The following is a 19856-nucleotide window of genomic DNA, read 5'->3' as shown; positions in this document are numbered from 1 at the left end:
AATATATTTAACTATATAAAAACTTTTAAACTATTCAAATGAAAACTTTAAAAACTGTAGTGAAATAAAATAATTTCCATGTTTACGGGGCAACATCAAGACTCTACTATCCTTATTAATTACTTATTCCATATCATGATTCTTTTTAAAAACTTTCATTGCACTTGTTATATTTCTTCCCTTCAAAAAATGATTATAAATTTTTTAATTTTTAATTTTTAAAAACCTTCTAGATTTTTTCTTTAAATTATTCTATAAAATTATTAATTGTGAATATAAAATAAATATTGTAATTGTTTTAAGAAGTACATTACATATTTTCTTTTCTTAATTATTTTGCTTTGCATTTTTCAACTTTGAAAAATTATCTCAAGGGTAGACAAGGGGAAATAGTAAAATATAATCTATTCAAGTATTTTTAGGAATTAATAACACTAAACACTATAGTTGTATCAGCATATGTTATTTATTATATTTTAATTTTTTGAATAACCATTTGTATTTTTGTATCCCTCAAAAAGGTGTTATTTATATAGAATTAAGCATTAATTTTCTTTTCTCATAAAAACTAGAAAAAATGCTAATTTAGTTTTAATATTTTTAAATAATTGCAAATAAATAAATAAATGTGAGTGCATGGAATATGGAAAAAGAATAGAAGAAATGTGCATATCAATTAGCCAAAAAATTCTAGCTTATATACATGAACATATGGTTTAGATTGAAATCAATCCAATGGATACCAAAATCCTATTATGCTAATATTAGTATACAGCATTGTAACTATACACTTGAACCTTATATTGCCCTCTCCTCTCAGAATGATAAAAGACTATCAGGGTTCTCTTGTGAATGGGTCGGGATCTAGAAGAACATTAAAAGGAGGTATCGATGGATTTATAGATGATGTTAATTGTTCTTAATCCCTTTGTAAAAAGTGTTTTAAGCATTGCACATGCACAATTTTTGGAGGATCAATTTGTTAAATGTCATGCTGAACCTTATAAATTTATAGTCCAACTTGCCACTACACTTGATATGGACCTTTCCACTAAGTAAGGAGCCCTTTAAATAAACAATATACTGTAAGATGGGGAAAATAAACTAATATCAAGTCATCCACTTTATACTTTATAGATGGATGATAATAAGAGTTGTAGCACTGTTGTTATCCCACTTGTACATGGCCCAGGTGTTTGGCAAATTTTGCTCAGACAAGTGGAAGAATGCTCATCAAATACTAATCCCATGACCTAGCGTCGGCAGCTTGCAACAATTATAAAGGTAAATCAAACTCCATTGGTAGTACTGGATCATAACCATATAAGAGTTTATATGGTGAAACATGAATAGAACTTTGCCTTATGACATATACATACTGAAGAGACGGCAAATAACTATCCCAATTCGAATACTGAAAGTTCATGTACTTTGCGATCATCCCTTTAAAGGTCCAAAAAAGTCATTCCACCAAATCGTTTAATTGTGTATGATAAGCACTCGTGAAAGTGTGGCGTATAATTGAAATGTCAAACGTGAAATGCCTTAACCATAAATATAAGATTATTATCCGAAAGAATCTGCTCTAAACAGGAATGTTTAAACACCACTCAATTGAGGAAGAAGTATCCAACAATAGTTGCAAACTCGTAAGCAAAAACACTAACTTCCACCTAACAAATCAAGTAGTTAAAAGCAATGATGACATACTCGTTGTCAATAGTCGGTCGTGGAAAAGGTCCCATCAAATTAAACACCACTAACTCAAATGGACAGAAAATTACAATTAACTTCAACCTTTCTTTCGCAACACAAGAGGGAGTATTATGAGTTTAGCACCAAACGCAGTTACACACATATTGAATAACATCACATTGCATTTCTAGCTAATAAAAAGACTTGTACAACTTTTCGGTCACACGATATTGTCCCATATACCCACTTAGAATAGGAGAATCATAGTAGACATGGAGAAAGCATAGAATAAAGATTTAAAGCACTATCAGCTGTAAATGATTATTAGGATTTGTCTCCACAAAATAAAGAAGACCATCCTTAAGGTGATATTGAGAATGTAAATGCCAAAAATGGCAAATCATCAGTAAGTGATGCAAAATTCTTAAACCCATCATGAAGCCTTCGAATCCACAACTAAATCTTTTAAGCCTCACAAACTTCGTCAAGAGAAGGTAAATCCTGTTTTGCACCTTGTGGACATTGAACGTCAAGTATAGCAACTACTGATGATATGGAATCTTTATCAAAAAAATCCATAAATGTTGGAACAACAGGTTTGTAAAATACATGAGGAGAGAGTGAAAAAGGAAGAGAAGTTCAAAAAAAGGCATCAACATCAGCCATAGAACTCCCAAGCGATGAACAACATCAAAATCATATATTTGAAGTTTCAAAGCCCACCAAATAGTACGTCTAACCAAGTTCTTCTATTTCAATAATGAAGTAATTATAGCATGATCAACTTATAATAATGTCCAAGAATAATGTAGATATACATGAAATTTCTTAAAACCCCAAAATGCTGCTAAACACTTTTTCTTTGTTGTGGAGTAATTCACCTCTATTGATTGTAATGTATGGTTGATATATACAATGGGATAGCGCTAACCAAACACACTCAAGCTCTCTTGCATCAAAAAATCTCCAAGATTGATATCATAAGCATCCACAAACAAAATGAAAAGTTGAGTATAGGCTAAAATTGAAGGAGTCGTCAATAGCTCTTTGAGATCTGTAAACTCCCACTCACAGTCTATAGACCAGATGAAAGATGATATTGATAACTTCAGCAATGTTTGCAACGGTGTAGTGCAATAAAAAAGATGATCAACAAAATGACTGAGATACTGCATTTTACCTAGGAAGTGTAATAAATCATTCACACACTTCAAAGTAAAGAACATTAGAACAGCTAAAAGTTTGTCAGGATCAACTTGCAAACCCTCACGAGAAATATGGTACCCAAGATAAGTCATGTTCTTAGTACTCAAACACACACTTCGACCACTTCAGTTTTAAACTAACTTCCTGTAGCCAATCTAACATTTTACAAATATCACAAATGTGTTATTCCAATATCCCATCCAAGTGGATTAAGACATCATTAATAAAGTTAGCAATCACCTATAGCATATCGTAAAGAACTTCATCCATCATCGCTGTTGGAGCATTGTTCAAACTAAATAACATCACCAAAAACTCGTACAAACCAAATGGTATATAAAAAACAATTTTAAGAATATCTTTTTTGCCTATCAATATTTACCAATACCTAGAAGAAAGATTTAACTTGGTAAATTAACGACTTCTCCCCAGACAATTCAAGAGATCAATAGTGTGAGGAAAAGGGTACACATTCGGGATCGTTACTTTATTTAACAGACAATAGTTAATGCAAAAACGAATACTCTCATTAAGCTTCGCCACAAAATAAGGTTCACATGCCCAAGGACTCCACAACATCTAAATAACTCCCTTTTGCAACATTTCATTAATGTTTGCATATAAAATCTTGATTTCTTTGGATGACTTCCGCTAAATAAGAATCTTGATTAAATGAGCATCCCTAGTTGGAATAAAATGATATATTGCAATTTTAGCCCCAGATAATAGGTCAAAATCAAAAAGATCAGCATACTCCTTTATGAGTCTGGTCAACTACTACAACACAAAGACTATCGGAGGGATTGAAAAAAGAAAAATAGGAATAAGATAGAAATTTAGGAGGAAGTAAAGAGACAAAAGTGATGGAAGCAAAAGTAAAAGTAAATGGATGAAAAAGTATAAAAGTGAAAGGAATGAAAAAAATATTAAAAAGTATAAGATAAAGGGGAGAAACTTTAAAGTCACACTTGGCATCATTGTGCCGTAACCAATCCATATTAAGGATGAGGTCAAAAATTTAATTTGGCACCACTTGCAATAACTGCAACTTAAGCTTAATATTGCCTACACACACAATAATGTCTGCCTTATCTTGTGCACATGCATGTATACAACCATTACCATAAAGAATGAAATGGCTCTGCCGCACAATGCAAATATAGACGGCAACGTATGGTAACAGGCTGAGCAATAAAAGATAAATTTAAGCCTGTATCAATCAACATAAAGTGAATAATAAGAGACCTCTCAGTATAAAAATAAGTTTGGAAAGTAAATATTAAATGAATTAATGTCGAGTGAACTTCTTGATAATACTCCTAAAAGAAAGATGGAAGGGTCACTAATTTATTCACGCAAAATCCCTTTATTACTTGCTTGATTCTTCTTCCACTGCAACAACACTAACGAGACATTGTTGATGCCAAAGTCTCTATTTAGGAAATGGAAGTCACTAATTCGGAAAACACCAACAATACCAATAAGTGTGACTAACTTCATCATATGCTTAGCAATGGACATCACGGCCATGGCGACGTCTTCATCCTAATCCTTGAACTTGGGCAACAATAGCATCAACCTCTATTGAAATGAAATTATCCCATTAATATTATTTATGACAGTAAGGGATCTTTTCTTGGTGGGGACAAGTCGCACTATGTCTAATATGCTCTGCCACAAGAAGTGGAGCTAACAAGAAGTGGAAAATGCAATGTCTCATAACATTGTGCCAAACGAAAGGCATTATCAATGGTGGTTGGAGCAAGTGCATGCACAAGCCTGCCAAATCTTAATGAAGTGTTAACTAACTTGATTTGCTTTGACATATTTGACTCTGCACAAAGCTTCGAAAGTGAATATCAAATTGCATCATTGACTTAGATAGCCCTTGATGAAGATGATGCAATTGTTAGAAGGCATTATCACAATCATTGGCATGTCCAAATGCGCATTTGAAAACGTCTAGGAGAATATTTCAATTCTCACAAATGGCTACACTCAAACTATTATACCACTATAGTGCCGTCCCTTGGAAACATGTCGAAATTCATGCAAATGTTGAGCATCATCCCTAGAATGATATATGGCAATCACTGTGAAGTGATCGAACCAATAGTACATGTCATCCCCAAAATGCCTACAAAAGAACTCCAATTGAATGCGAGGATTGGTAGCAAAAGAAAAAGAAGTTGTACCATGCACTATAAATGTTGGTATCAATTAAATCTGATTATTCAATTACAACCACATAACATTGATTAAGTGCACCAATTATTACTCTAGAGTCAAAAGAGGAGAAGGCTACTGCTTTACCATAAAGATGAATGAAAAAAAAAGAGCACAAAAGAAATTAAGAAAAATAATAAGAAAAAAAAGATCTAGATAATTCAAAAGCTAAATCAAAATCAAAATCCCAAATCTTAACACTCCTCAGGGACAATTAAAACTACCCTTCATCTCCACCAATATGAGTGCATGGAATATAGAAAGAAAATATATGAAATATGTATATCAATTAGCCCAAAAACACTAACTTATATATAGGAGCAAAAAGTTTAAATTAAAACTAATCCAATGGCTACCAAAATCCCATTACATTATTTAAAAGCATGTTTCTGAAAAAACTTTAACATGTACTACATTCACTTGACCTCTTATTTAACATAAAATGCATTAACTAAACTCGCAATTCAGTATATAAAGATCCTATTTTAGATGCTAGAATCTCTTTCGAGCCAACCAGGAAACTCTGGACAGCACAATAGACTTACTGCTTGAGATCCAAATGACTTGCTCCTAACAATACAAAGCAGACTGCAGGCTGGATCTGACAAGCACGGTTTTGTTTCCAGATTCGTCACCTCCCAGACACGAAAAAAGGCGACACGAACTTGCTCTGGCGTGTGCATGGACGAGGTGTGCGATGAGCTGAATCGTTTCCCTCCTATTTGTATCTGGTTTTGAACAGATTATGTCGCTTGTTAGGGTCGCGCGGTTTGCCTCGTCCACTATTAGCACCACCACCACCACCAATGAAATAAAACACAGGCTATTTGATTCGGCTTACCTGAATTCTGTATACAATCTACCTTTGGCACCAGACATCGCGCTCATGGACCCAGCTGTGCGACGAATTTTCAAGTTGGCAATATCATCTGCATCGTGTTCCAGTTTCTCGACACCAGCGGCATCTTCTCCCGCATTTAAAACCTGTTGCATTCAATCAGTTTCTACGTTTGTCCACCTGAAACCATACCTTTAACAATAGATCCATTTGATCTTGTAGGTTACTGTAGCTCAAATCTGTGCCACTATCAGATGGTGGCAAATTTGTAAGCACCTGCATATCCTAACCATGATGAACCAAGAGTACAATGTAAGGTGGATCTTCTAACCTTGAAACTATATCCCTGGTCGATGAGAAACTGCTGCCTCTTAGATGAATAATACATCTCCTGCAATGCCAAGAGCTCAGTTGCATGCTGTCAGGAAAAGCTAAGTCTCACCTGTGTATCTGTCGAGACCAAGGAGTAAAAGAAAGCATTGTACTCTTCCGAGCCACCTCTTACTCGGTCACATGGTTTTCCCTGACCATAACATGACGTTGAAAAGTAAAGCAAAAAAGAAATAGAAGGAAAACCTTTGCTCTTAAAATTCGCCCCAGCCGCTGTGCTTCCTGCCGTCTAGAACCAGCATGTGATGATATTTGGATGATCACATTTGCCTCTGGTATGTCGATTGAATTGTCTCCAACCTGTCAAAAAAATGTAATAAACCGGCCATGCAAATCGATCATTTAAATAAAAACCTTTGACAGAAATACGGTGTTCACATCAAGACTGTGCTTAAAGGCGTATAGAATCTTTGTCCGCTCTTGATGACTGGAAAGGAACACCACAAACTCAGGCTTGGAAAATGTTTGATATAGTACCTCGTAGGACCGTATATGAAAGGCTTCTTCAGTTTAGTAGCATACTCTCGCAGTGCAAAAAGATTATCAGAGAAAACTATAATCTTGTCACCGCGCTGCTGCTCATGAAAGCGAACAAGAAACTCGCAAGCTCGAAACTTGTTTGGGTTCATGACGTATAAGGCCTGCCAGTTACACAGCTACAATTTTAAAAACATACAAAAAACTGAAGCGTCTTACCTGCTGTTTCTTGTTTTCCTTCTTCAGATACTCTGCATAAAACTCTTTCGTCATGGGACACCAGACCTCCGCGCACTGAACGTTGGCAATGTAGCCATTTTTCACGAGGTCTAGCCAGTTTGCTTCGTAAAGTTTTGGACCAATCAGAAAGTTCAAATCAGTAATACGCTCGTCCTCTCTCACAAGAGTGGCTGAAAGAAAAACACTCAGGTGAGATTCACAGTAAGATAAGCTATGCGCAAACCAGTTAGTCCAAGCTTGCAGTGCGACTTGGTGATGCTAATCACTTTTCGAAACATATGAGCTGGCACGACATGCACCTATACGAAATATTAGCAATCCTTGCAAAAGATGGATTTCAACTCTACCTCGTCCATAAGAAGCAAGCCCCATTCACGGCTTCTTATGAGCTCAATCACTTTCTCAGACTCTTCCGATCTCTTTCCCTTGAAAGCGACCATATTGTAAGTGGTAACAATAACGCATGCGTTTCCTTTGAATTTGTCTTTGCTGTCTGATGTGAATCTGCAAATCTGATCGTCACGAATGGTCGACCAGAGCTTGAACTGAAACGCCCATTGATCCACGGACACGGCGTTAGTGGCCAAGCAGAGACAGCTTCTCCGAATGCGGCATGCTGCAGATACTCCAACGAGTGATTTACCAGCTCCACAAGGAAGAACAATTATTCCCGACCTCGCACGACCTACAAAAGACAGATCAATACCGGGCAAAAAAGAATTTCAAAACTTCTGTGCACCATTTCCAAACATCTTGCTCAGGCTCTTTTCTTGATACGGCCGAGGTTGAGCCTGAGGTTTGAGCTCGATACTCAACTCAGGATTTACCTGGAAGCGCAAAAGTTAGCATCAAATGCAAAAGGAGAATGAAGTTTTGAGTACCGTATCATTTCTAAAGTCGTATTCTTCAAGCAATGGATAACTTAAATCAGGTGACAGGCAGCGCTGTTTTACAAGCTCCACCTGCAAATGGACGGCACATCGTGAGATTTTGTCATGAGCAGAAACAACCTCACCTGATCTGGATCGATTTCAAAAGAGTGAACTTTTCGCTCCTCCGCTACTTCACCCGTCAGAGACTCCAAGTCTGTCGGTAGGCTCTCGGCAGAAACAGATATCTGCGACTTTGAATTTCCTGAGCCATTCTGATACAGGCCAAGAATCTAGCTCACCTGAGTCGTGTTGAATATCCTCGCTCGGGCGATAACAGGGTCGTTCAAGAATTTCTTAAATATCTGTAGCAGCAGCCGTTTACGAAAAAGATGAGAGTGCCTGAAGGCTGAACGTTAAGCATGTACCTCGTCATTCGGCGACTCAATAAAGTAGCGATTTTTTTGAAGAACGAGCTTGGCTTTGCCACAATTGAGAGTTGCTTTCCGGATGAAATCCAACACTGTCGATGGCAACTTGGCCTTGGACAGGCGCTCGAGCACGGTGATCACGGCGGACGTTTCCAAACCAAACGATACGGCAGCGTAGAGAGAATGTGGAGTGAGGCTGTACTCGTGCATATGCTCTGGCCTAAAGAAATCACAAAGAAAAAGTTCGTTCGCTCACTCGCGCAGGCTGACAAAGGATGAAAAGAAAAACAATTCACCTGCACACTGGCTCCGCAACCGCAATGAGAAAATCGTAAGCTTGCTTGTAGAGCGGGGAGAAAGTCTCGAGAAAAATTCGACCATCGCAGCCGACAAGGATCGGCCGCCTGTCATGGTCCGATTTCAGCTCGAGCGCGCTGAAATCCTTTTGTTTCGTGTTCTCTTCTGGCTCTTCTGCGAACAAGAGCAGGAATTAGAGACGCAACACCGATGAAAACACCGGAATTACCCTCCTCCGCCTCGATGTACTCGACATCATCATCGACTGGCGCCGCTGCGATCGGCGCCGCGATTTCTTGTGACGACGACGGCGCCCTCCTCTGTTTCTTGCTGGGGCGATCGCTCATCAGAAACCCTAACCCAAGCTTTATCGCTCCTTTTATACCCATTTAAAACAAAAAACCTTTTACCATTTACCATCCGACGGCTGTCATTGGTTAAATCCTGCGGCCCACAAAGCTACGAATTTAAAAAAGGTCTAGGAATTCCTCAAATTCTGGTTTTGCTTGCTGGGAATCGAGCCGGGATCAAGGGGTCATGAGGGACATGTGATAGCCACATAGAACAAACACTAAAACCATTATTAACTGTGTCAATGCCAAGGACTTAAAAGTAATTGAGATGACTGTAAGGATATTCGTTTCTCTAGGGTTTAGGGTTGTGCGGAAGAATGGGCAAGGCAAAGACGTCGAGGAAGGGGAAGAAGGCGTGGCGGCGTAACATCCCCACGAACGATCTAGAAGAGCTTGTTGAGCGGTCTGGGCGCGAGGAGCGTAGCGGCGGCGCTCTTCTCGGCTCTGTTTCCAACGATTCTCTCTTCTTTGTCGACAAATCGGGAGGTAATAGCTCGGGGATTATGCCGCATTTTGCTTCTCGAAGCCTTGTGTAGATGAGAGCGTGCGAAGGAAGATCGATCGGCACAGGGGCAAAGTTTTGCACTGTGACAGCGTGCTCCAGAGAAGCTCGCTGGTGCCAGCGCTTCCAGCATCGAACAAGCGCAAGCTCAAAGATAGGGATTTAGCAAAGCGTCCTCAAAAACGCAACAAGGTTCCTCGTAGCGAAGTCAGTTCTTTTTCCTACAGTAAACACTTGATAGAATGAAGTTTACTCTTAGGCAGGAAAAGATGCAGCAAAACAAAATGGTCCCTTTGATCTCTGGGAAGGTAACTTGGTTTCTCTTTGTTAGCTTGTTTTGACGTCTTGATTGATATGGCAGAGGATGAAGCTATCAAATCCAAATGGGCGAAGGTGTGTAGCTCTTTCATAACAATGTGAAGCTTTTACTTAGTCTTGTGTGTATACATCGCAGCATTTGGCTCGTTTCGGAAACACAGCTTTACCAAATACTCCAGCAGTGGAGATCGATGCGCCCGGATGTTCTTTCAATCCTACCTATGAGGATCATCAGGTTGATATCACTCTTCCTTAATTTTTTATTTTTATTTTTTAAGTTCGGTTTTGTGTATTAGGAAGCATTAGGTGCAGCTGTTGCTCAAGAAATGCAACAAGTCTATAAGAAAGAATTGGAACCCGAACCAATACCTTTGCAAGTCCCTGGCAGCGTAATCGATGAAGAGGACATGTATTTCATTGAAGCTGATCAGGACGATAACGATGGAGACACTATTCAAGAGGATGAAGATGCTGTTTCCAGGTTGAGAAAATACAGATTTTTCTTGCTCAAACATTGATATTTTTCAGGGCGATCAAAGTCAAGAAACTCACGAGGACTGATCTTAACAAGAAAGCAAGGAAGAAAGAGATGCTGAAGCAGGAAGCCATGAGAAAGGAGCAGGCCAAGTTAATGGAGGAGATAAACAGGTTTTTAAAATGCAAGTTTAGATCTGTCTTTTTAAGTTTGTTCTTGTTCTCAGACTTCCAGAAATCAAGGAAGCCATCCAAGTCGAGGATGAAGAGAAAAAAAAGATATGGACTCGACGCATGGTTTCAAAGAAGGAACGGCAAGCCAATTGTCCACCGCGACTGGGAAAGCACAAGTAAGTCCCTTGAATGAAAGCTTTCTTCTCCAGCAGTAGCACTCGCTAAAATCTCTTTGACAGGTTCAAGCCAGACTCCGTGAAAGTCCTGCTTTCCGAGGAAGTCACTGGATCATTGCGAAAACTAAAGGTAATTGTTGCAAACTGTAGTGGGACTAAATTTTCTATCGACGCCAGGGATGCTACTCTTTGCTTCGAGAGAGATACAAGAGCTTGCAGCGGCGAGGACTCGTGGAACCTCGGGTTCCTGTCAAGTAAGATCACTAGAAAATAAAATTCTTGGTACTCACATTTTGTTCTCATTTTTTTTCCAGGAAGAAAGTGGCAAAGATGTGGGTGAACTACGAGAGTGGCACGAAGGGAGCCAAAGAACGAGAAACACACGCAAGTATGGTGGCCGAGAGAGAAGCAAGAAAACACGCTTTAGCTGTTCTTCCTGTAAAATAAAAAAGTTTTGGGATTGTTGCCCTAAAATTTGGGAGATTTGCCGGTGAGTCCATCTCTTCGCGACCGCAATGGCGCTCGTTTCGTTTCCCTCTGGGATCAATGCTCGGCCTCGCAGGTAGCAAGTGATCCTCCAGGCATGGCGCAAGTCGCGATTGACGCCAATGGCGTGGAATCCGCGAAGAAGAACCGGATTCAGGTGTCCAATACCAAGAAGCCGCTCTTCTTCTATGTCAATCTCGCAAAGGTACACAGATTTCTCGCTCTTTGTCTCGCTTCCTCGCGATTTAGCGCTCCAATGCGATGGGAAATTCTTGTTCCTGGCAGAGATTTATGCAGCAATACAATGAGGTTGAGCTCTCGGCCCTGGGAATGGGTATGTTCTCTCGTACCCTCTTTTTTTTCTTGATTCTAAATCGTTTTGTTTCCTTGTGTTTGCAGCAATCGCTACAGTGGTCACCGTGGTGGAAATTCTCAAGAACAATGGTCTCGCCGTGGAGAAGAGTAAATTCCTCTTTAACCTTTTCCTTACTTCCTCCTCGGTGTGTTATTCAAACGACGCTCTTTCAGGAATATCGACCTCCACCATCGACATAGGCGATGAAACTCGGGGACGATCAGTCCAGAAAGCGAAGGTATGGAATTTTGTGCTTGTTTCTCAGGCTAAAACTTCTTCTTTTCTCTCTTCTCTCTGCGATTTTGTCACAGATGGAAATCGTTCTCACAAAGTCTGCACAGTTCGACGAGATCATGGCGGCCGCGGCTGCGGATGAAAACGGAGGTGCGCCCGAGCAGGCGGAAGCAGAGTGAGAAGAAAACGATCCAAACAACAAAAGAGGCTTTGTATTTTGAATTTTGTGTGGTAACTTTTTGCTAATAGCTGTTTTTCTTCGATCATTCCTCTTCTTAAGCTTGAAAGATAATTTTTTTGACAGGACTTAAGCTACAACGAGAAAACTTAATCTTGGAACATGAGTGAAATCCCCGCCAGTGTCAACCACACTGTGACAGCCACCCAGAAGTATGGGCTCTTCTCCCATTTCGGAGGATTCCACTCGATCCAATCCTCCGATTTTTTTTGGGACTTTTTGCCGCTGCTGCTCGCCAGGCGCTGCTTACGCTCTCGGGCCATCTGGCTCCAAGTTTTTTGCGAGCTGCCAAGGATCATTCATCAGTAACGAGGAAGAAAGAGTGGCCAAACCTTTGAGAGTACGCATCAATCAGGGGGATTGTCACTCGCTCATTGCTGGAGATTTTGAGCTTGGGTGCTTCGAGAATGTAGCGGAGATCAGCAGCTTGTCTCCGGATCGCCTTGTTGGGATGAGAGCTCTCGAGCCGCTTGTAGAGGCTAATGCAGTCGTCATGACGATTGTGAGCCTCGTATGCCATTGCCAGCCAGATTTGGATCTGTCTTAAAAGAGTTCCCGAAAGTTAGTTCCAAAGTTCACGAAAGTTCACGCAAGAACAAGCTTCCAAAGTTCGCGGAAGAAAGTTTAGCTTGAAGAAACAAAGCCAAAGGAGATTTACCTCGCCTCCAAGGTTGGATGCCTTGGGAACGTTTGTCAATGCAGCTTCCAGAAATTCCACTGCTTTGCCATAGCTTCCTTTGCCATAAGCTCGTTGTCCAAGATCAAACATCACCGCAGCTTGCTTTCGCTGCTGGGCCTGTTCTTTAGCTCTCTGGAGAAGAACCATAGAAAAATCAAACATCCTTACAAATAAAATCTGAGAATGACTTACACGAGCGAGCTCCTCTTGGAACTTTGCAGCTCTCTCTTTCGTGTCGCCCTCCAATTCCTTTTCCAGCCTCTCGGCCTCCGCCACGAGCTCTTGCATTTGCTGGATTTCATCCAGCTTCTTCTTGTTCTCCTCGCTCTCCCAGAACCCGGGAGCGTTCTCATCCGCCTTGGATTCTTGTTCCTCCTCCTCGCCATCGCCATCGCCATCGCCATTGCTCGGCGAATCTGGTGAAAAGCCGCTGCAATGCAGCACAAAACCTAGTCTTCTCGTCCTCCTCCCTCTCCGGCTGAATGCGTTCCTCAATCCAGCGCCACGGGAGATTGGCGCCCTGCCCGAGCAGCTGGGCGAAGGATTGCATTCGTCCAGCAGCGCATCGGGAACCCTGGCGTAGAAGCTGTGACACGCCGGAAGGACCAATATGCCCATCCTCCGAGTGAATTGGAGAACCCTAATTCCAGCAGTACCTGCAAGAAAGAGAAGTGGATCTCGCCAAGAGGAGGAGGCGATCGATCCATCGATTGATCCATCGCGTCGCCCATGCCGCCGCGCAAGATCATCCAGCGATGGATTTTCAAATGCCCAGTTGGGGCATTTGCCCACCGAATATGCTTGGAATGTTACTTTCGCCTAACAAGTATATTCCTCGTGTTTCGTTGAATGGAGGAAACTGTGTGGGAAAGGAGGCGCAGTACGCGGCGTGAGTGGTAGAATAGGGTGTGATTCGATTTGCGGGCCACCGACGCGGCGCTCGATCGCCTGCGTTGGATCCAGCTCCCGCGCATTGTCCTCCTTCGATCTTGCCGGGCCGCGCGATCGATCCGGGCGATTGGCGATCTCGCCTCGTGATCCCTGCCAGGGTTTCGGGTTTCGAGGTCTGTGACCCTTGGAGCTTTTCCGCGATGAGGTACAATTGGCACAGAGTCGCCGAGAGTGGGCCTCTTCCATTGCGATTCCGCCACGGCCTGGTTGGCATCACAGACAACTCCGCGAGGATCTCTATGGTGAAGTTTAGGCTCCAAATTTCGATGCGCTTGATATTTTCTTCTCTGATTTTGTCATTCTTTCTCTTTTTGCCTTTTTTAGGTGTATGCCATTGGTAGAAATGAAGAGAACAAGGATCTGGAAGTGTTTGAACTGGACAGCAATCTAGAAAGCTGGAACAAAGTTCCTTTTCTTTTTGAGAACGAGCTCGCTAGGAAAGCGTTGACAAGTAGACAACAAGAGTTTTTACTTGCAGGTTCTTCTTTCGAGAAGTGTCTCATCGTAAATTTGCTGACTTCTTTTTTGTCTTCTCTAGGAGCTGGATCTTCCATCTACATGATCGAGAGAACTTCGAGCTCTGGCAAGGTGAGCAAGAATGCTACTGCATTTTGATAGAGCTTCCGAAGCTTGCATTTCATGTGCTTCAGGCTGGAAATGTTTCAGGGTGCCACGCTACTCAAGTTCGACACGGTGGAGCGCAAGTGGTGCACGAAAAATGTATCTGGACGCTCTGCGGAGGCATCAGAAGTTGTAGCAGCTGCAACTGCCGGTGAAAAGATTGTAAGAGTTTGGAGTTGTAGCTCTGATCTTTATCGTGAGTTTGTGTCAGGTTTTGCTCGGTGACAACGAGCTTTCGACTGACGTTTATTTATTGGACACCATCAACAATCGATGGACTGCTCCAAAGATTTTAGGAACCCCGCCCTGTCCACGGGATGGGTTCTCGTGTCTGACACTGGAAAAGGACAGGCTACTTGTTTACGATGACAAGGATAACTGGCTTCTAAAGGTACGTAATGACCAGAAGTGTCCTGTTCATGATCTATCGCTTGCTTGCAGATCGGTACACCACACGGACGAGCTGGGGAGGAAGTAATTTCTTGGGGTAAAGCCAGACGCGACACACTGCCTGTCGTCATCTGTGGTCCGTCCGGCGTTGGCAAAGGAACTCTGATAGCGAAGCTAATGCAAGAGTTCCCGGACAAGTTTGGATTCTCAGTCAGTCACACAACAAGAAAGCCGCGAGAGAAAGAACTTGATGGTGTACACTACCATTTCACAAGCCGTGATAGCATGGAGCTTGCTGTCAACGAGGGGATGTTTCTGGAGCACGCCAACGTGCACGGGAACATGTATGGCACTAGCATTTCAGCGGTTGAAGCAGTCTCTGATGGAGGAAAGGTTGGACTTCTCCTACTTAAAGCTCTAGTTTTGGTGATTTGTTTTAACTCTGAGTTTCTCTGGCAGCGATGCATCCTGGACATTGATGTACAGGGAGCTAAGTCTGTGCGACAGAGCTCGATGGAAGCATTATTTATCTTCATATTGCCCCCATCTTTTGAAGAGCTGGAAAAGCGTCTTCGCGGGAGGTAAAATGGTTTTTAAGTTTTCGTGTGAGCTCATACTTTGAGAGTGTTTCCCAGGGGAACGGAGACAGAGGAACAAGTAATGAAGCGGCTTCAAAACGCAAAGCGAGAGCTTGAGCTCGGTAAAGACCCTTTTCTCTTTGATCATGTCTTAGTGAACGACGACCTTGAGTCCACCTACAAGCAGCTGAAGGTAACCGATCATCCTTCTTGCATAAAACAAACTGGCAAATTTTCATCGCAGGGTATCCTTGGTCTCGTTGACGATGGTGCCGAAATCCCAGGTAGAAGTTTCCTTTTCTTTGTCTCTCGTCTGACAATCTATTCTTCCTTCTTGCAGCCTCCCGCAAACTCGTAACTGGACTCAAACCAGAAATTGACCATATCAAAGTGTAAGCTTTCTTCAAAGCTGGAAATCTTTTCCACTCAAAAAGCTCTGCTTTCAGGCATTTGGTGGATGTTTCGCCCGGTTTTACCAAATGGCAGCCGGTAGAAGCCAGCGAAAAACAAATACCCTGCAAGTACACTAACGCGCTTCACCTCAGCGACTTAGAGATTCTCATGACGGCAAACGATGGCGAGAGCATCGTTGTGAGGCTGGGGAAGTAGCAAACTTATATTTCGCTGCTTGCTAGGAACCAATTTTGTTCACTGACCAGTCTCCTCGTGACCATTCACAACAACAGGCCGAGAATTTGCGTATCCTAGCAGCAGTCTCCTACTCGGTGGCCTCTCACGAGTAAAAGCTCTCGTAGGAGGTGGCGGCTTCTTCCTCCTCACGACATTTTTCTTCCCAGGTGATGTTCTCTGTAGCTTCCCAGGATCAGGCTGCTCGAGCACCTCCGAGTTCTCTTGGTTCTCGCGCCGCTGGCGAGAAGCTCGGATTTTTCCAGGCGAGAAGGACCAGTCGACCCGGCTGGGATCGAAGAGGTTGGCTCGGAGCTTGGTGTTGGCGACGCGGAAGCTCCGGACGAGCCACATCGTCTCTTCGGCGTCCTCCATGGTGGGACACTCGCAGTAAGCGTAGCCCACCGATTGCTGGGATGGCCCCCTCGAGACGAAGTCCCAGCGCTCCACGCCCGGGAGGCGCGCCATGAGGAAGTTAAACTCGCGGCGCTTCACAGTGAGAGGGATGTTCCAGACGCAAATGAGAATGGAGCCACACTCGCTCTCGTGGCCCTCTTTGTTTGTTCTACGCCATGGCGCTGGATCCTCTCTCTTGGCAGACCTGGAGCTGCTTGAATCGTCGGGAAATCTCTCCAGTCGCTGGCCCAGCGAGGCCGTGGCGACTGGAAATCGACGAGAATTGGCGATGATTCGTCCGCCCGGCAGAGCATTCGCGTGAAGAACTATTCCAAGCATAGCTAGGGGTAAGTGATTACTTATACTGCAAAGTAAAACAAATTGTTATACAACTAAGAGATCCAAATGCCCTAGAATTTCCCGAAAAGCCCTAAATTTTGGAGCGATGGCCAAGTCGCTGCGATCCAAGCGCAAGATGCGACTGAGGACGATCAAGCGGGAGATTGCAGAGCCGCACTTCGAGAAGAAGGAGCTAGAGAAGCAGGCGGCGCTCGAGGCGGCCATGGCGGCGCCCAAGGTGGAGGTGCGCCGCCGCGAGAGCAGCGCCATGGGTGAGTCTATACCGCATTTTGTAGCTCTTGTGCTCACAGCTGGGGATTTCTGGGGTTTTGTTTCTCTCCCGCAGAGATAGAAGAAGAGAAAGTGGAGGAACAGGAGAAGAGCGGCAGTGGCGCAATGGAGACGGACATGATGGCGTCGTCGTCTCTCAAGCCCAAGAAATCGATCAAGAAGAGGAGCAAGAGCAGAGGAAGGCTGAAAAAGGAGAAGCACAGGCAGAAGAAACTTAAGTTTTGAAGGCTTAGCTCTCGCGATTCTAGCGGTGACAAAATGAATGTCGGGTGACCAGCTAAAAGTTTCTCTGTTTTTTTTTTTTTTTTCTTCTTCGCTGTGGAAGTAAACCGCGCTGCACATTGGAATTGCAATGACAAAATCATGTACTTGAAATTGTCATCGATCGGGTAATTTGTGACGGCAATGGCACCTGCTCCAAAAATTGGCAGCGCAATGAAACTACAAAAAGTTTAATACGAATTCTGCTAGACTTCTGGTTTTGACAAGATCGGGACCAAAGAAATATCTCTAGAAGACATGTACAAAACCACGTGGCAACTCTCAACTGGAGAGTTTTCTCGTACCTTACAGAAGCGATACATGCACGGCGCCCATGTACAAAATGTACTCCTTTGGATCATCAAAACCTTGAGTTGCAATGCGTGCCAAGAGCAGATAAGGAGGCGGAAATAAGCAGCTCTCGAAACAAAAGTATACGTTTCTTACAAAAACCTATTGGATCGGAATATGACTTAGACTTCGAGACACACAGACGGGTCATCAGATGCATACTCTACAACCCAACAGGTTAACCACTGTTTATTCACCACACTATTTAAACAGATAAACTGCGGTAACGCTTGGGCAAGTGGGATAAGTGCATTGCCCTAGGTTTTGCCCTACTTAGCTTAGGTCATGTTTAAATTATAATTAACGAAAACTAAACAAAATACAAATACAAATGATAAAACCCTCGGGTTTTAGGGTTTATGGCTATGGCGTTGCGCGCGTGCTTGCGCAGGAGATTATGGGCGCGGCACGCGTTCCCAGTGCGCCCAATGTGCACTGCGCCCACAGACGCAATTGAAATGCCAGGTAAATCGGAAGAATCTTCGGCAGCCCCAGCAGAGGATGGTAGATCGCCGGAGCTCGTCTTCGCCAGCGCAATGTTCCACTCCTCCACGAACTGGACCCTCCGCGCCCTTGTGGAGGATTTTTGCAGCCTGCTGGAAGGGAAGAAGCTGATGAACAAGCTGGGCTTGCGCTACCTGCGAAAGAGGTGAAAGACGAAACACTTTGATCGCTCCAGGAAAAATCTGATGGAGATGTTTTCTAGGATCGCAGTGGGCTTCGGCAAGCTATCCTCGGTGGCAAGCGAGAGTATCCGCTGATCCTGGAGAAGGAGTCCAAGATCGGAAGGAAGCCAGTGCCTGTTCCAAAGGGAGTCACTGTGAAAATCGATGGACAGCTTGTGGAAGTCACGGGCCCGCTGGGGAGCTTGTCGTGGACGTTCCGCGACGAGGTTCGCATCACGCTGGAGAACGATACTCTCATCCTCAAGAGAGTGATGGAGACGAAGAAATCTCGAGCCATGCACGGTTTGTCACGGTAAGCTCGACATTCTCATTCTTTTCCTTTCTTCTTCTAGTTTGGTTTGTTCCAGTGTGCATTACTTTCTCTCCCTCGTAGTTTTGAGTTGTGGTTTCTCAGAGTTTAGTTTCCTTGTTTTTCATCGATCTTTGATTTTTCTCTCTTTGATTTCTCCAGGCAGCTGCTGAGCAACATGGTGGTGGGAGTTTCACAGGGATTCGAGAAGAAGCTGATCATGGTCGGAGTTGGCTACCGAGCGGTGGTGCAGGGAAACAAGCTGCTGCTCAACATCGGCTTCAAAATGCCCGAGGTGGTGGCCATCCCCGACGGGATCACGGCGGTGGTGGAGGAGAACACCAAGATCACAGTCTCGGGGCGCGACAATGTGCTCCTCGGAAACTTTGCGGCGCTCGTTCGATCCAAGCGAAAGCCCGAGCCATACAAAGGCAAAGGCATCCGATACGCTGACGAGAAAGTGAGAAGAAAGGAGACCAAGAAAGACAAAAAGAAGAAGTAGCTCTTGAACGAAGAGAGATTTGCTGCTTCCACACTTGGCATACAAATTCACCAAAGCATTCCCCACAAAGGTAGGAGCTATTCAGTGACCTTTGAGCCCGTGATCTTATTCCATTCCCTTCTCTAGGATATAGCTCTTGATGTTCCTTGTTCTTGGAATTCTCATGAGAGCCGCGAAATAGGTTCTAGCGTTTACCTAGCACCCCTCCCGCACGTACCCCATCGTCAAGGAATTCCACGACACGATGTTGTGGCACATCGGGCATGTCCGGGCATTTCTCTAAGGCATTCACAGCACGGTTGTCGAGGAAGAGTTTCGAGTAGAGGCTTGTGGAAATTTATGTGTGGAGAGCCTTAGATTATAGTTAAAGGCATAAAGCACAAAATAAAACAAATTAAAGTTACACAAAAAACAATGCCAGTATTTAGCAATGTGAAAATCTTTGTTTCTTCAGAACTTCAATATAATATAGTGATTTCTTGATGATTTTTCTCTTGTTGCAGGGTCTAGAGATGCAATCCCAAGTATTATTCCAGCAAGCAAGCTCCCCTAGGGTGGAGTTTTACATCCTTTAAGAGTGGGTCGTGAATGCTCTCCATATTATTGTCCTGATCCATATGTTGTTTGTAATTGTGTTGGAAATTGTTCTTGTGCTTGTTACTATTAACTAGAAACAAAGCATACTTATGTTATTATCAATCAAATAATAAATAATAATAATCTAAAAGCAATTTTTGCTCGTTGAAATTCGGAGCTTATTGGATTGTGTAGTGGCGGGAGTTTAAGAAAAAATAATTAAACTTACAAAACTTCCGTTGCCGGGAATTGAACCCGGGTCTCTCGGGTGAGAGCCGAGTATCCTGACCGACTAGACTACAACGGAATCCTATAGTAAGCCCCGAATTCTTTTCATCAT

General features: G+C 43.0%; 7 protein-coding genes and 1 non-coding gene across 8 annotated transcripts; 5 read left to right on the top strand and 3 right to left on the bottom strand.

Annotated features, from left to right (window-relative positions):
* Positions 1-5538: 5538 nt before the first annotated feature.
* On the bottom strand, positions 5539-9058 carry LOC9633731 (general transcription and DNA repair factor IIH helicase subunit XPB1). Its single transcript, XM_024671527.1, has 18 exons — positions 8899-9058; positions 8669-8843; positions 8370-8592; positions 8244-8306; positions 8088-8189; positions 7954-8034; positions 7812-7899; positions 7420-7757; positions 7296-7371; positions 7052-7242; positions 6833-6996; positions 6710-6782; positions 6542-6655; positions 6408-6488; positions 6297-6356; positions 6158-6241; positions 5969-6111; positions 5539-5909 (listed from the first exon to the last, which is right to left on the bottom strand). The coding sequence occupies exons 1-18, from the start codon at positions 9056-9058 to the stop codon at positions 5846-5848; spliced, it is 2280 nt and encodes a 759-aa protein (XP_024527295.1). The 3' UTR covers positions 5539-5845.
* Positions 9059-9320: 262 nt separating this feature from the next.
* On the top strand, positions 9321-11152 carry LOC112345090 (ribosome biogenesis protein NOP53-like). The gene is made up of 11 exons (XM_024671115.1): positions 9321-9508; positions 9559-9731; positions 9784-9832; positions 9886-9917; positions 9979-10077; positions 10139-10323; positions 10371-10490; positions 10544-10666; positions 10730-10796; positions 10844-10920; positions 10981-11152. Exons 1-11 carry the CDS (start codon positions 9340-9342, stop codon positions 11111-11113), a joined length of 1227 nt encoding a protein of 408 aa, XP_024526883.1. The 5' UTR covers positions 9321-9339; the 3' UTR covers positions 11114-11152.
* On the top strand, positions 11050-12007 carry LOC9652473 (uncharacterized protein At2g34160). Its single transcript, XM_002966607.2, has 6 exons — positions 11050-11156; positions 11229-11357; positions 11438-11486; positions 11552-11614; positions 11681-11745; positions 11819-12007. Exons 2-6 carry the CDS (start codon positions 11250-11252, stop codon positions 11918-11920), a joined length of 387 nt encoding a protein of 128 aa, XP_002966653.1. The 5' UTR covers positions 11050-11156; positions 11229-11249; the 3' UTR covers positions 11921-12007.
* LOC9633730 lies at positions 11994-13457 on the bottom strand. Its single transcript, XM_002966243.2, has 4 exons — positions 12851-13457; positions 12638-12790; positions 12312-12517; positions 11994-12264 (listed from the first exon to the last, which is right to left on the bottom strand). Exons 1-4 carry the CDS (start codon positions 13274-13276, stop codon positions 12069-12071), a joined length of 981 nt encoding a protein of 326 aa, XP_002966289.1. The 5' UTR covers positions 13277-13457; the 3' UTR covers positions 11994-12068.
* A 63-nt stretch (positions 13458-13520) lies between these two features.
* LOC9633729 (guanylate kinase 1) lies at positions 13521-15900 on the top strand. The gene is made up of 11 exons (XM_024671340.1): positions 13521-13851; positions 13934-14087; positions 14148-14197; positions 14276-14392; positions 14442-14621; positions 14672-15013; positions 15080-15201; positions 15256-15391; positions 15443-15482; positions 15539-15590; positions 15645-15900. Exons 1-11 carry the CDS (start codon positions 13750-13752, stop codon positions 15805-15807), a joined length of 1458 nt encoding a protein of 485 aa, XP_024527108.1. The 5' UTR covers positions 13521-13749; the 3' UTR covers positions 15808-15900.
* A 671-nt stretch (positions 15901-16571) lies between these two features.
* LOC112345154 lies at positions 16572-17232 on the top strand. The gene is made up of 2 exons (XM_024671341.1): positions 16572-16832; positions 16907-17232. Exons 1-2 carry the CDS (start codon positions 16667-16669, stop codon positions 17074-17076), a joined length of 336 nt encoding a protein of 111 aa, XP_024527109.1. The 5' UTR covers positions 16572-16666; the 3' UTR covers positions 17077-17232.
* A 596-nt stretch (positions 17233-17828) lies between these two features.
* LOC9633728 (50S ribosomal protein L6) lies at positions 17829-19195 on the top strand. Its single transcript, XM_002966605.2, has 3 exons — positions 17829-18112; positions 18178-18441; positions 18601-19195. Exons 1-3 carry the CDS (start codon positions 17829-17831, stop codon positions 18938-18940), a joined length of 888 nt encoding a protein of 295 aa, XP_002966651.2. The 3' UTR covers positions 18941-19195.
* Positions 19196-19750: 555 nt separating this feature from the next.
* TRNAE-CUC lies at positions 19751-19823 on the bottom strand. Its single transcript has one exon. It is a non-coding gene; the product is annotated as a tRNA-Glu (tRNA).
* Between the last annotated feature and the right edge of the window lie 33 nt (positions 19824-19856).

Source organism: Selaginella moellendorffii, unplaced genomic scaffold, assembly GCF_000143415.4.
Source record: "Selaginella moellendorffii unplaced genomic scaffold, v1.0 SELMOscaffold_7, whole genome shotgun sequence".
NCBI lineage: Eukaryota > Viridiplantae > Streptophyta > Lycopodiopsida > Selaginellales > Selaginellaceae > Selaginella > Selaginella moellendorffii.
This window is presented reverse-complemented; position numbering and strand designations above follow the sequence as displayed.

Coding starts and splice junctions, on each gene's coding strand:
- LOC9633731 (XM_024671527.1), bottom strand. CDS start 9,058: ATGGGTATAAAAGGAGCGATAAAGCTTGGGTTAGGGTTTCTGATGAGC. Junction 7,372..7,419: donor GCTTGCTTCTTATGGACGAG/GTAGAGTTGAAA, acceptor TATTTCGTATAG/GTGCATGTCGTGCCAGCTCA. Junction 7,243..7,295: donor CTGCAAGCTTGGACTAACTG/GTTTGCGCATAG, acceptor TTTTTCTTTCAG/CCACTCTTGTGAGAGAGGAC.
- LOC112345090 (XM_024671115.1), top strand. CDS start 9,340: ATGGGCAAGGCAAAGACGTCGAGGAAGGGGAAGAAGGCGTGGCGGCGT. Junction 9,732..9,783: donor ACAAGGTTCCTCGTAGCGAA/GTCAGTTCTTTT, acceptor GTTTACTCTTAG/GCAGGAAAAGATGCAGCAAA. Junction 10,324..10,370: donor GATGAAGATGCTGTTTCCAG/GTTGAGAAAATA, acceptor GATATTTTTCAG/GGCGATCAAAGTCAAGAAAC.
- LOC9652473 (XM_002966607.2), top strand. CDS start 11,250: ATGGCGCAAGTCGCGATTGACGCCAATGGCGTGGAATCCGCGAAGAAG. Junction 11,358..11,437: donor TCTATGTCAATCTCGCAAAG/GTACACAGATTT, acceptor TGTTCCTGGCAG/AGATTTATGCAGCAATACAA. Junction 11,746..11,818: donor GATCAGTCCAGAAAGCGAAG/GTATGGAATTTT, acceptor ATTTTGTCACAG/ATGGAAATCGTTCTCACAAA.
- LOC9633730 (XM_002966243.2), bottom strand. CDS start 13,276: ATGGGCATATTGGTCCTTCCGGCGTGTCACAGCTTCTACGCCAGGGTT. Junction 12,791..12,850: donor TCCAAGAGGAGCTCGCTCGT/GTAAGTCATTCT, acceptor GTTCTTCTCCAG/AGAGCTAAAGAACAGGCCCA. Junction 12,518..12,637: donor CATCCAACCTTGGAGGCGAG/GTAAATCTCCTT, acceptor CTTTTAAGACAG/ATCCAAATCTGGCTGGCAAT.
- LOC9633729 (XM_024671340.1), top strand. CDS start 13,750: ATGAGGTACAATTGGCACAGAGTCGCCGAGAGTGGGCCTCTTCCATTG. Junction 13,852..13,933: donor ACTCCGCGAGGATCTCTATG/GTGAAGTTTAGG, acceptor TGCCTTTTTTAG/GTGTATGCCATTGGTAGAAA. Junction 14,088..14,147: donor ACAAGAGTTTTTACTTGCAG/GTTCTTCTTTCG, acceptor TGTCTTCTCTAG/GAGCTGGATCTTCCATCTAC.
- LOC112345154 (XM_024671341.1), top strand. CDS start 16,667: ATGGCCAAGTCGCTGCGATCCAAGCGCAAGATGCGACTGAGGACGATC. Junction 16,833..16,906: donor CCGCGAGAGCAGCGCCATGG/GTGAGTCTATAC, acceptor TCTCTCCCGCAG/AGATAGAAGAAGAGAAAGTG.
- LOC9633728 (XM_002966605.2), top strand. CDS start 17,829: ATGGCGTTGCGCGCGTGCTTGCGCAGGAGATTATGGGCGCGGCACGCG. Junction 18,113..18,177: donor TTGCGCTACCTGCGAAAGAG/GTGAAAGACGAA, acceptor CTAGGATCGCAG/TGGGCTTCGGCAAGCTATCC. Junction 18,442..18,600: donor GCCATGCACGGTTTGTCACG/GTAAGCTCGACA, acceptor TGATTTCTCCAG/GCAGCTGCTGAGCAACATGG.